Genomic DNA, 14,908 nt, shown 5'->3' with positions numbered 1-14,908 from the left:
GCATCCAGACCTGAACTATTCAACCCTCCTCTTCTGCCAGTCAGTATATCAAAGCCATGGCGGTGCCTTGCATGCCTGTGCTTGGGTAACCCTGGGGAGGGTTTCTTAAAACACGCTGAGCTGGCTGTAATGCTTCCCAGGTGTGTGGGGTGGACGGTGGAGGGGGACCTCAGCCTGGCTAAGCAGCGGCAGATGTGTGGCTGGGGCTGCTGGGCCCAGAGCTCAGGTCCAGACCTTTGTAGGAGGGCTGGTGTGTTTATGAGCTTTCCTCTCAGCCCAGGTTATGGACTGTGGGAACCGAGCAACGACCTAGCCGGGGCTCAACCAGCACAGCCTCCACCACCAGACAGGTAACAAACCAGCCAATGCCCCAGGCAACACTAGTAGTCTGGCTGGGAACACATTTAAAACGCGGTGTGTGTGTGCAAAAGGAGCACCACCACTGCCATCGACCAACGCCAGATAGACGCTTTGATTGCCACTCCATGGCCCATCTCATCTCTCCATATGCATGCATTTATCAAAGGTTAAAATTTCTCCGATTTTAAGAAGCCAAATCTGGATGTACTTTTCAATCATCACTGTATGAGAGAGGCTGCTGCTAGGTTTGGCCTCAGCAACCCCCTCCGTCCTTCTGACTGCAACTCTGCAACTCAAAGGCCTCTCTATTGCTGATACAGCTGGCAGCCTCACAGCCAGGTCAGAATGTCCCTTACAGAGAGCTGGAGGGCAGTAAGGACATACATATCTCTCTCTGTGTGTGTGTGTGTTCTGTACAGTTAATGAAAGACGTATTTTCAAAGCACATGAATGCACCGAAAATATTGAATGCATTTTATTACGGATATCACGCCAGAGAGACAGTCCTGATCGCCTGACCATCACGTAACAGCATATGTAATCAATCTGTTTCAGACCTCCCTATCCTGGCCACTTAATGACTCAACAATTTTGCAATATGTTGGTGAACAACATTGGACTAAAAACATTGGATCAAAACATTGCAACAGCGTATTAATCTCAGCTATTATTTCTAACCATGGGAAAATATGTATATTATATGCATGGGAAAGAGACAAGCCACTTATCATGTGTTGTGCTAGTAATCCAGTATGTGTTTTTGGTTTGTATTAAATACAATTGACAAATTATAATAACAGCGTCTGTTAAAGAAACTAAAGAAGGAGTGCCTTTAAAAAGCAACAAATCCCTTTGGAAACGGCCTATGTGGCATCGATAGGAGTCAGAAACAGTTATTCTAGTGTCAAAATTGACTATAAAGTGTACATAGAATAATTTGTCATAAAGTCAGTCCCGTCTAAAACGGAGTTTGGAACATCCATGCGTCACAACGGGTAAATGAAGGTTGAGTTTTTGATTTGAGGATGTACAGTACCACTCAAAAGTTTGGACACGCCTACTCATTCAAGGGTTTTTCTTTATTTATACTATTTTCTACATTGTAAAATAATAGTGAAGACATCAAAACTATGAAATAACACATATGGAATCATGTAGTAACCAAAAAAGTGTTAAACAAATCAAAATATATTTTATATTTGAGATTCTTCAAAGTAGCCACCCTTTGCCTTGATGACAGCTTTGCACACTCTTGGCATTCTCTCAACCAGCTTCATGATGTAGTCACCTGGAATAAATTTAAATTAACAGGTGTGCCTCGTTTAACTTCACTAGGGTAGGGGGCAGCATTTGGAATTTTGGATGAAATGCATGCCCAAATTAAACTGCCTGCTTCTCGGGTCCAGAAGATATGATATGCATATAACTGGTAGATTTTGATAGAAAACACTCTAAAGTTTCCAAAACTGTTAAAATAGTGTCTGTGAGTATAACAGAACTGATTTGGCAGGCAAAAACCTGAGAAAGATCCATTCAGGAAGTATTTTTTGGGGGGGGGGTTTGTAGTTTTCTATTCAATGCCATTACAGTATCCATTGACTTAGGACTCAAATTGCAGTTTCTATGCCTTCCACTAGATGTCAACAGTCTTTAGAAATTGTTTCAGGCTTGTATTCTGAAAAATGAAGAAGTGAGAGCAGTCTGAATGAGTGGACCCTAAAGTGTCACAGAGCTTTTTCATGCGCGTGACCGAGAGAGTGCGTTTCTTGTTTACCTTTTTTCTTGTTTACCTTTAATTGACGACGTTATTGTCCGGTTGAAATATTAGCGATTATTTAGACTAAAAACAACATGAGGTTTTTAGGTTTGAGCCTGTGGATTACTGAAGAAAACGCGGGAACAAAACGGAGGTTTTTGGATATAAAGAGACTTTATCGAACAAAAGGAACATTTATTGAGTAAATGAATGTCTGCTGAGTGCAACCATATGAAGATCATCGAGGGTAAGGGATTCATTTTATCTCTATTTCTGACATGTGTAACTGTTCTACTTGGCTGGCTACTGTTTGTAATGATTTGTCTAGTGGGCTATGTTCTCAAATAATCGTAAGGTATGCTTTCGCCGTAAAGCATTTTTAAAATCTGACACCGTGGTTGGATTCACAAGAAGTTAATCTTTAAACCTATGTAAAATATGTTTTGTTTTCTGAATTTTTATAATGAGTATTTCTGTATCTGAATTTGGCGCCCAGCAGTTTCACTGTCTGTTGAAGAGGTGGGACGCTACCGTCTCACGTGCCCAAGAGAGGTTAAAAGTCAAATTGTGGAATTTCTTTCCTTCTTAATGCATTTCAGCCAATCAGTTGTGTTGTGACAAGGTAGATAGCCCTATTTGGTAAAAGACCAAGTCCATATTATGGAAAGAACAGCTCAAATAAGCAAAGAGAAACGACAGTCCATCATTACTTTATGACATGAAGGTCAGTCAATGTGGAACATTAAGAACTTTGAAAGTTTCTTCAAGTGCAGTCACAAAACCCATCAAGCGCTATGATGAAACCGGCTGTCATGAGGACCGCCACAGGAAAGGAAGACCCAAAGTTACCTCTGCTGCAGAGGATAAGTTCATTAGAGTTGCCAGCCTCAGAAATAATAGCATCAGAAATAAATGCTTCAGTTGATCTCAACATCTACTGTTCAGAGGAGACTGTGTGAATCAGGCCTTCGTGGTCGAATTGCACTACCAAAGGACACCAATAATAAGAAGAGACTTGCCTGGGCCAAGAAATGCCAGCAATGGACATTCGACCGGTGGAATACTGTCCTTTGGTCTGATGAGTCCAAATTTGATATTTTTGGTTGCAACCACGTGTCTTTGTGCACCTGCATTGCTTGCTGTTTGGGGTTTTAGGCTGGGTTTCTGTACAGCACTTTGTGACATCAGCTGATGTAAGAAGGGCTTTATAAATACATTTGATTGATGATCTTTGTGAGACGCAGAGTAGGTGAACAGATGATCTCTGCATGTGTGGTTCCCACCGTGAAGCAGGGAGGAGGTGTGATGGTGTGGTGTTGCTTTGCTGGTAACACTGTCAGTGAGTTATTTAGAATTCAATGCACACTTAACCAGCATGGCTACCACAGCATTCTGCAGCGATACGCCATCCCATCTGCTTTGCGCTTAGTGGGACTATCATTTGTTTTTCAACAGGACAATGACCCAACACACCTCCAGGCTGTGTAAGGGCTATTTGACCAAGAAGGAGAGTGATGGAGTGCTGCATCAGATGACCTGGCCTCCACAAATCACCCGACCTCAACCCAATTGAGATGGTTTGGGATGAGTTGGACAGCAGAGTGAAGGAAAAGCAGCCAACAAGAGCTCAGCATATGTGGGAACTCCTTCAAGATTGTTGGAAAAGCATTCCAGGTGAAGCTGGTTGAGAGAATGCCAAGAGTGTGCAAAGCTGTCATCATGGCAAAGGGTGGCTACTTTGAAGAATCTCAAATCTAAAATATATTTTGATTTGATTAACACCTTTTTGGTTACTACATGATTCCATATCGTCTTCACTATTATTCTACAATGTAGAAAATTGTAAAAATCAATGAAAACCCTTGAATGAGTAGTAGTGTCCAAACTTTTGACTGGTACTGTACATTTGCCCACTAACATGGGTGAGCAGCTGCGGTGATTTCTCTCTATCCAATAGCATAGACAGTGAGACCGACCTGCCCAGCAGCTCTGACTTTTTTTCAATAAAACAACACATTGCACATTTTTTTACTTGAGAAATACTGCACCAAACACCTTAGTTAGATGGAAAACTGTGAAACTAAAACATCCTCAGCAAAAATGTCTAAATAAATTACAGATTTCTTGAGTTATCTTAGATTCATTCTGGGGATTTCGAGGGAGTGAAATAGACTTCCGGGTCTACAGAGTCTCATGTGGGACAAACGCGGAATCAGAAAATACACCTCCAAGTTTGAAATCTTGTTTTTCTAATGAGCAACAGAAAAACACACGTGCCAATTGGGGTGTTCATTGGCTCTTTAAGATGAACTTAAAGTTGTAAATGTTTTATTGCTATGGACACAGTACACTCATTGTCAAGTTTGGGCACCAAATCAAATAATTACAGAAACAAATTCTAATTTATGCAGTGGTAAATACAATTTTATAGTGATAGAGGCTTATATAACAGTGATAAATTACAAGAATCAAGGCACACTTTGAAGCCCAACTAGTTCTAAGAGTGTTGTAGCCTTTTCTTTCTCTGCTGTTTAGTGTGAAAACATTACGTCATAGTAAGGTGCAAAAGACAAAATGGCCTTAGACTTACTAGGAACTCATGTCATGAGCGCCACAACAATACATAAATTACGCGGATGACATTTGAACTGGTCAAATGCCATTCCCAGAGAGGTTGCAGAAAGTAAGCCAATTTCCGTTTTTGCTCTACGGTGTTGTGCAGTGTAGTGGTTTTGTGCCCTATAGAATGAAGGGAACAGCTTGACAACATGGGGGGGAAGGGAGGGGTGTGTTTGTCTGTCTCCGTGACCAATATAAGTGTCCAAATCCACTTTCATGTAGCCAGGCTCTTTCTATTGACAGTGTGTGGGATACATAGAAAGAGAGAGAACTTTGTCAGGGAAGGATTCTGTTACATCACAGGCATTATTCAAGGAAGCCTTTTCTCATGGGGAACAATGGGCAGCAGTGCCGTTTGGTTGCACCACTTCATGGTGGGATGGGAGATAACACTTTAATGAAGTGATGTTAATAAGTAGGAGCAGGCAGAAAGTTTACAGAAGACCCTGCTGGCCGGTCATTGCACCGAGTTGTGCCACACAAGGAGATTAACTAGACGATCCCTGTACAAAAGCAGAGAAACCAAGCATATAATGGTGTAGAATGACTTGTGCATTGGAATGTCAAATGCAAACCTGTGATTAGTTCGAGGTTGACCATAATATTGATATTGTTAAGCAACTTGAATCCTTTGTCAGAACAACATTTCCAGAAATGCAAATTACCTGAAATATAGTTTGAACTTTATACAAAGCCTCCTAAAAGAATATCCCTATGATTGATTTGCTTTTAGGAATATGAATTTTGAACACAATTCCAATCTCTAAATCATAACAAACTCACCCTAACAACTGAAGAGCTTACTGAGGAATTGAAACAGGTTAGTGAGTATACAACTAGTATGATGAAACCCCCAGCTAAAACCCTTGAAACAGAGGCTCGACTTCCCATAGCGATCGCTGTCACACACTCACTCATTCCCTTCCCTCACATGCACAAACAGCCCCTGACTGGCTCCTAAACAGCCAGACGGGCCCCTCAAGGGGGCAGGGATCCTCCCAGGCGCTGTTTACTGGAGTAGAAAAGTGACACTGCTCCACAGGCTGACGCTTCAGCTATGCCAACTCCCAGATGAAGTGTTATATAACCCAGGGCTCAGCAGCTCCTCTGTATGTCTGTCGGTCTGTCTCGGTCCAATCATTTAGCCACTGTTGCTGGTCAGGTCAGACACAGACAGAAATCTAGAGCATAGACTTTAGGGTTATTCCTACAGTGGAGAATACTGAATCTGTGTGTCATAGAAGCACCATACTAAGACACAACATCCTTGCACCCGGTGTTGTCTGTCCACAGCTGTGAACAGGCACTGATACACGAGCCCACAACTTATACAATACAGTGACTTCGGAAAGTATTCAGACACTGACTTTTTCCACAGCATTATTCTAAAACGTATTAAATCGTTTTTTCCCCCTCATCAAATCTACACACAATACCACATAATGACAAAGCAAAAACAGTATTTAAAAAAAAAGTTTGCTAATGTTGTGTTGCCATGTGTTGCTGCCTTGCTGTGTTGTTGTCCTAGGTCTCTCTTTATGAAGTGTTGTGTTGTCTCTCTTGTTGTGATGAGTGTTTTGTCCTATATTTATATTGTTTTTATCTTTATTTTTTAATCTCATGCCCCCGTCTCCGCAGGAGGCTTTTTGCCTTTTGGTAGGCCGTCATTGTAAATAAGAATTTGTTCTTAATTAACTGACTTACCTAGTTAAATAAAGGTTAAATAAAATAACAATAATTTCTTGGAAATTTTAAAAGTATTCAGACCCTTCACTCAGTACTTTGTTGAAGCACCTTTGGCAGTGATTACAGCCTAGAGTCTTCTTGGGTATGATGCTACAAGCTTGCCACACCTGTATTTGGGTCCTCTCAAGATCCTCTCAAGCTCTGCCAGGTTGGATGGGGAGCGTTGCTGAACAGCTATTTTCAGGTCTCTCCAGAGATGTTCGATCGGGTTCAAGTCCGGGCTCTGGCTGGGCCACTCAAGGACATTCAGAGCCTTGTCCCGAAGCCACTCCTACGTTGTCTTGACTGTGTGCTTAGGGTTGTTGTCCTGTTGGAAGGTGAACCTTCGCCCCAGTCTGAGGTCCTGAGCGCTCTAGAGAAGGTTGTCATCGAGGATGTCTCTGTACTTTGCTCCGTTCATCTTTGCCTCGATCCTGACTAGTCTCCCAGTCCCTGACGCTGAAAAACATCCCCACAGCATGACGCTGCCACCACCATGCTTCACCATAGGGATGGTGCCAGGTTACCTCCAGACGTGATGCTTGGCATTCAGGCCAAAGAGTTCAATCATGGTTTCATCAGACCAGAAAATATTGTTTCTCATGGTCTGAGAGTCTTTAGGTGCCTTTTGGCTAACTCCAAGCGGGCTGTCATGTGACTTTTACTGAGGAGTGGCTTCCGTCTGGCTACCATAAAGGCCTGATTGGTGGAGTGCTGCAGATATGGTTGTCTTTCTAGAAGGCTCTCCCATTTCCAGAGAGGAACTGTAGAGCTCTGTCAGAGTGACCATCGGGTTCTTGGTCACCTCCCTGACCAAGGCCCTTCTCCCCCGATTGCTCAGTTTGACAGCTCTAGGAAGAGTCTTTGTGGTTCCAAACGTCTTCCGTTTAAGAATGATGGAGGCCACAATAGAAATGTCAAACACACAAACCGAGTGTGGGGATGGTGGAAGAACATCACATTTGTCATTATGGGGTATAGTATGTAGATTGCTGAGGAATTGTTTTTATTTAATCCATTTTAGAATAAGGCTGTAACGTAACAAAATGTGGAAAAGGTCAAGGGGTCTGAATACTTTCTGAAGGCACTGTAAGTATGGTGTGTGCGTGTGTGTGTATGCAGGTATCCCAAGCCCTCAGCTTCACTCAGGGTGAGTTTACAAACAACTGGTGAGCTTGCTGATAAGGCTCTAGCTGAAGCTGCCCCCACTGACCTGGGAGAGCAGAATCCTCATGCTCTAAATCACCGCACAAAATTCAAGACCTTTTCAAATTACCATCAAGGCCACGATAATCTTTGGTCGTCAATGTTGGGGCCACACATTTTCTCTGCTCTGCATGAGACAGTGGAATGTTCAGCATTGTAGTGGTGGTGGACCCTCCAACTCCACATAGATATGTGGCTGAGTGGGCGGGATGTTGGATAGAGGGTTCCACATTTGTGGTGCACACACCAATTAACCTAGTTTTCCCTGTATTTTTCTTCCTCTATGGATAGGAGGTTGCACTAACAGTCATTAACTAAGGACGCCTAGCCTAGGAATTAAAGCATGTTGATGAGATGCAGTCAGTCAGAGTTATGTCTCCATGGTGGTTCGGACCAATTTGGAGAAATAATTTCCAGATTTGGAATGTGATCCAGGCAGTGAATGGATGCATCCTCAGTAATTAATCTCTCAGCAGCTGAGCGAGTAGTCCCACCATGCAGGATGACAACAACACACACAGGCAGAACAGCCAAGCCAGCTAGCTGGGCAGCTGGAGCTCTCACTCTCTCGCTCTCTCCCTCTGCCTGGCCCATTCATCTCATTTAAAGTAACGGTACAGTTTATTTACCATCATGCCAACCTCACTGTCTGACCAATATGTGTTTACAGTATGAACTAGTCTCTTTATGGACTTTAAACATTTAGCTAGGGGATGAATTCCTCAGTGAATTCTTCAGCGTCAAACTGATGCTTGTTTAAAAATCAACATTAGAATAAGCAATGAAATTATGAAAAGATACTGTAATATTTCATAACTTCAAATGTCAAACATGCTCTCATTTGTCTAGATGTTAGGGTGGTTCTCATTTGTCTAGATGTTCGGGTGGTTCTCATTTGTCTAGATGTTCGGGTGGTGGATTTATCAAAGTTGAAAGATTCCCTTTTGGGGATGGATGCAATGAATTCCAAGCCTGTTTACGCTGTTCCAAAAATCAACTTTATACAAAAGAGGACAAGAGGACAAAGGCATCATTTAGAGTGCCCCATCAGGCAGATAATTGCAAAGATAGTGAGCACCCTACGCACACAGAAACTAAAGCTGGGGACGCTGACAATTCAATATACCAAGGGCTTTTGTTGTTCAGTTCTAAGAATTCTACTGCTCACCGCCACTCAGTCACAGTGGATGGGGACGAGTCTTGACAGTTCGTAGGCTTAGAGATTCTCCTTCCTAGTGTTGTAGTAGTGTGTGGTCATAACTAATATTTATTTAAAAATTACCCAAGGGAGAACTCTGCAATGAAAAAAAAAAAAAAAAAAAAAAAAGACTTGAAAAAGATTAAAAGGAAAATGTTAATAAAGAAACAAACCCCAGATTATCTCCAATAACACTTCAATCAAGACTAGAATGAAGTCTTAGCAAATTGCGATAGTGAAACCAAAATGGCCGCACTTGTAATCCAATGAAATCACACACAATTGCACATTTTCTAGCAGATAATTGGCATTTCCATTCCAGGAATTCGGAAAGGATTCAGACCCCTTGACTTTTCCCACATTTCGTTACATTACAGCGTTACAGCCTTCTTCTAAATGGTGTACAACCATGGCGCAGACAGATAGGGCAGCCGTGCTTCTAGTTTCTAGGCAACTTTGCAGTATTTTTTTTATTTATTTGTTAATTCTTACATTATTAGCCCAGAACATTTTTCTTAATTCCGTTCCTTTACTTTAGATGTGTGTATTGTTGTGAAATTATTAGATATTACTTACTAGATATTACTGTACTGTTGGAGCTAGAAACAAGCATTTCGCTACACCCGCAATAACATCTGCTAAACACGTGTATGTGACCAATACAATTTTATTAAATTGTCCCCCCCCATCAATCTACACACAATACCACATAATGACAAAGCAAAAAACAGGATTTTAGAAATGCTTGCAAATTTATTACAAAACACCCCTGAAATATCACATTTACATAAGTATTCAGACCCTTCACGCAGTACTTTGTTGAAGCACCTTTGGCAGCGATTACAGCCTATAGTCTCCTTGGGTGTGACGCTACAAGCTTGGCACACCTGTATTTGGGGAGTTCCTCCCATTCTTCTTTGAAGATCCTCTCAAGCTCTGTCAGGTATTCACGAGGAGAGTTGCCGCACAGCTTTTTTCAGGTCTCTCCAGAGATGTTCGATCGGGTTCAAGTCCGGGCTCTGGCTGGGCCACTCAAGGACATTCAGAGACTTGTCCCGAAGCCACTCCTGCATTGTCTTGGCTGTGTGCTTAGGGTCTTTGTCCTGTTGGAAGGTGAACCTTCGCCCCAGTCTGAGGTCCTGAGCGCTCTGGAGAAGGTTTTCATCAAGGATCTCTCTGTACCTTGCTCTATTTATCTTTCCCCTCGATCCTGACTAGTCTCCCAGTCCCTGACACTGAAAAACATCCCCACAGCATGATACTGCCACCACCATGCTTCACCATAAGTATGGTGCCAGGTATCCTCCAGACGTGACGCTTGGCATTCAGGCCAAAGAGTTCAATCTTGGTTTCATCAGACCAGAGAATATTGTTTCTCATGATCTGAGAGTCCTTTAGGTGCCTTTGGCTAACTCCAAGCGGGCTGTCATGTGCCTTTTACTGAGGAGTGGCTTCCGTCTGGCCACTCTACCATAAAGGCCTGATTGGTGGAGTGCTGCAGAGAGGGTTGTCCTTCTGGAAAGTTCTTCCATCTCCACAGAGGAATTCTGGAGCTCTGTCAGAGTGACCATCGGGTTCTTGGTTACCTCCCTGACCAAGGCCATTCTCCCCCAATTGCTCAACTTTGGGACCTTATATAGACAGGTGTGTGCCATTCCAAATCATGTCCAACCAATTGAATTTATCAGAGGTGGACTCCAATAAAGTTGTAGAAACAGCTAAAGGATGATCAGTAGAAACAGGATGCACCTGAGCTCAATTTCGAGTCTCATAGCAAAGGGTCTTAATAATTATGTAAATAAGGTATTTCAGTTTTTTATACATTTTATAAATTTGCTAAAATGTCTAAAAACCTGTTTTCGCTTTGTTATTATGGGGTATTGTGAGTAGATTAATGAGAAAACATTTTAGAATAAGGCTGTAACGTAACAAAATGTGGAAAAAGTCAAGCGGTCTGAATACTTTCCGAATGCAAATACAATGGCCGTGTCACACTCAAATCATTGCGGAGAGGCTACAGCACCAGAAACCATATAGGAAGTGGGGGAAATTATTTTATGGTACCACTGCATTCTAACTGCTGCCAAAGTTGTCAGGATGAATTTGGTGATTAAAAAGAACGCCTTCTGCCGGACTCTGTTAATCACTTGTAAGCACTGAACAGATTAGGGAAGTCTTTCCCAAATGCTAATAACTGAACATAATTAAATAGCACACTTCCATGGCCCATAGACACTATGACACGGTAATGTTATGGATTAATTTGGTCATGTGACACCTCTGTCTTATATTTCATATACAGTACAGTTGCGATCAATAGCTTAATTCTCCCCAGATACTGCACATATATTTATGCTATTTAAGTCAATGCTACAGTGTCAGATGTTCACATACAGAACACTCAGAAAAGGAGAGCAGATATGAATAAGAATTTAGCCTACATACAGGTTTCTTTCTAGTTTGGGAATTGGACCAAATTGAGAAGAAACCCAAACCAGAGTGTCACCTGGACTGCTTCTGCTGCACCATCTTTTGCACAACCATACTGCTAAACCAGTGGAGGCTGCTGAAGGGAGGACGGCTAATAATAATGGCTGGAATGGTGTCAATGGAGTGGTATCAACCACATGCAAATCACATCTTTGATGTGTTTCATACCATTCCATTGACTCCATCCCATACATTATTATGAGCCGTCCTCCCCTCAGCAGCCTCCGCTGTACTAAACATGTTTCAGGTGTGTTACACCATACAGCTGAACATGTTTCAGGTGTGTTACACCCCCAAACCCCACCTTAGTATGAATGTGGAAACCCAATAACCAGGAAAAAGCCACTGATTATACCATGCAATCCAGTGCCATGTAACACTGATAATGAATTGTAAGGGAACGGTTGGTTTACACTTAAATACTACTGTACTAGGAACCCTGTCAGACAGAAACAGCTGTGTGTTGTATAACAGAGAGCAAGAGTAAGGTTTCTCTACTCTACAGTGTGTACAGGGTGATTTATGAGAGCTCTTGTTCAGGAATAAAGTCATGAAATCCATGTCAGTGTCAGGCAGTCAGGCAGTGGGGGTTGTTTTCACCACAAAGTGAGAGTGAGTCAGACTCAGACCAACAGGAGGTGAACATGCCCTGCTCTGGCTTCATCCATGTGGTTCTCATTTCACTGCTCTCTCTGTCTGACTCTGCATGCCATTGCCTTTAACTCTACTAGATATAGTTGAGGACAAAAAGTTGAGTGCATGCTCAGTGTCATGGGATGTTTTCCTCCCCATAGTTGGAAAATGGAGCCTTACAGAGAGTACTGCCAGCTGGTTATCAATAAGTGCAGACATCTGGCTATAGCCTAATATTGATGTATATTTTTGTGTGATATCTTACAGTTGCGAAAAGCTGATATCCAATTGTGCATTAAATTGACAAAATGATCAACTGGAAAAATCACATAAAATAATGACTTATTTTCCTCAATTACCAACCCAGCATGACTTTGAACTTGGGGTGATTACTATTGGAAGCTTCCTATTGAAATGTCAATAAGCTTTTTGTAGCACTCGATAGTATAGTAGATCATTTTATAAGTTAATGCTATTAGATTACTAAAAAGTGATTGTTAATGTAAAACTATACTCAAACTTCTGGAGAGATGACCCCTGTGTATGCACGGGTGGTGTCCACATGCATACCGGACTACTCTACTACAATATTTTACAGTGCATTTAGTGCATCAAGTTCTTACAATAATTACAAATTACCCAGGAAAGTCTATATTCTGTCTTTCCCTGGGTGGAAAATAACTAGCTACACAACAACAACAAGGAAACTTAATACAGTTTAATTCTTGCTTAACAAGTTTTCAGCCAGTCACTAAACTAGAAGACGGATGACGGGTGAAACAATTCACTGCGCTTTTTTATGAGGCAAATATAGACTGTAAACAAAGAGCAGCCATGTGTTACTTACTTTCTGAGCAACACGTCCCGTGACCCACAGTAAATACGCTGTCATGAACACATGTGCCCAGAACGAGCTGTTGCAGGTCATTTTCCTTATTTTTTCCTTTTCCCCGACGCACACTGAACCATAACCCGCTCTCGCTTCCCATTCACCTGAAGTCTCGGGGGCGCGCTTTCATCGTTCGTGGACCCGCATGCAGAAATCACAGGGGGTTGTACTGAAGGGCTCACAACTTGACAGTCAGTACAATTTGTCCACAATCATTTTGACAAAATTTACACTTTCAATGCACCATGCGTGGGATTAGGAATAGTAACCTACATTTCCCTGTAGTAGGTAATCTGCAGACCATTGATTTGGAGTAACTTTATATGATTGTGTTGTGATTAAGGAACAGGGCACCACCACCTGTTCCATAATAGGCCAGGCAACATGGTAGCAGGGTAATAGTACTCTCATTTAGGGGGTCCCGTGCACAAACCCAATGTGAACATGGGTAGCTTACTCTTGCATTGGTACCACCAATTAAGCGGGGGGTGCACAAAGTGAGCTTGTCCCAGTGTAGGTGTAGATATAATGACTTTATGAATGTGTAGAAAATTGAGAAGGGAAAGCTGGAGCGGAACAGGGCTGAACCATGGGACCTCTATTTAGAGAGAAAGTCCACTACCACCTGTGCCATAAAAGCCCAACCCTTTTGGTAAAGGCAATATACAATCATATAGGAAGGCTACACTTCTAAGCCTAATGGCTACATTTGCACAGGTAGCCCAATTCTGATCTTTTTTCCACTAATTAGTATTTTGACAAATCACATCAGATCTTTTTACATCAAATACATTACTTGACTTATGCAGAGTTGAGAATACATTTGTGTAAAGTTGACACAAGTATTTTTACAAATGCCCTGAAGATGATCTGTATCACATGGAGTTAATGAGATTAGCTGATATTCATAAGCATGCTGATTAATGGTGATGTAGACCTATAGAACAAAATGCTCACTAAACTGTTTATCATATTGTTTGGCTGGCTTTAACAGCTTTAAGGGCAAATCAGGAGGGAGTAGCATCTATTGTCTGCCCTGTCAATGTTAAGTAATCATTCCTGAGCATACTCACTCATATGCACGTCAGTGAGTACATGGGACAGTCTTGTGGTGGAACAAGATACTGCACATTTCTTGGTAAATACATCCTTATCCTTATGTAGCCTTCCTATTGATAGTATTGCTACCAAGAGGTCTTGGCTTTTATGTGAATTGTGAGAGAAAAAAAACAGAAAACATAAATATAAAAAAAACAGATTAAAAATAGTACTGAGAGCCTTGGATTACAACTAGCTCAAGGGACGTAATAGTTGCTATCTGCCACTGAGGGGGGCATTTTAACGTAAATGTAGCAGGAAGAGAGTAATAAACAGTGATGCCTATGAAGATTAGGAGGTAGAGTCATTGTCTTTGGTACCTTGGTCTTTGAAACACACATTTGTGCATTCATACCTGGTAAGGGACAGAGACCAAAATCCCACACACATGGCTCCTCATCTCTCCTTCTCCCTCCTCCTCCTCATCTTCTCCAGACTCGCAAGTAAGGGTATGTGTATATATGATCAAATGATCAGCATTGCTTTTAATCTGAAGATTATTACAAGTTTGGTTGCCGTTTCCTACTAAACATTGTAACTTTAAACACATTATTCTTGCCAAGGTTGGGGTCAATTCATGAGTACATTTATAAAATTGACACCAACCCTGGTTCTTTTACTAAGAACCAATGTTCTTTATCCCACATATTCCCCCTACAAAGTTAGTCTGCAAATCCAAACATTCAGTGAAGTGAAACAATAGTTGTTTTTATTAAACAATTTATTTCATTTTTTCATATTCAACACAAAAGAATCACACAATACACCAAACTATACAGGAGCCCATTGGGCCACAACAAATAAAATACAAAAATAATAACCAATAAGACAAACCAACATCCCAAACAAACAGAAAAATACAAACAAAATACATAGGGAGATAATTTAATTTCTTCTGATAAGTGGTACTTCGTGGCCATGATATTCCTTTATG

General features: G+C 41.6%; 1 protein-coding gene across 1 annotated transcript in view; it reads right to left on the bottom strand.

Annotated features, from left to right (window-relative positions):
- LOC139545199 (uncharacterized) overlaps positions 1–12,968 on the bottom strand; it is a 46,903-nt gene extending 33,935 nt beyond the window's left edge. Inside the window, exon 1 of the mRNA XM_071352707.1 lies at positions 12,835–12,968. Within this exon, the coding sequence (XP_071208808.1) occupies positions 12,835–12,915 (81 nt within the window). The 5' untranslated portion in view covers positions 12,916–12,968. The remainder of the gene's footprint in view (positions 1–12,834) is intronic.
- Positions 12,969–14,908: the final 1,940 nt, after the last annotated feature.

This window comes from Salvelinus alpinus, chromosome 19 (genome assembly GCF_045679555.1).
Source record: "Salvelinus alpinus chromosome 19, SLU_Salpinus.1, whole genome shotgun sequence".
NCBI classification, from domain to species: domain Eukaryota; kingdom Metazoa; phylum Chordata; class Actinopteri; order Salmoniformes; family Salmonidae; genus Salvelinus; species Salvelinus alpinus.
Note: the sequence above shows the minus strand (reverse complement) of the source record. Positions and strands in the feature narration are given on the sequence as shown.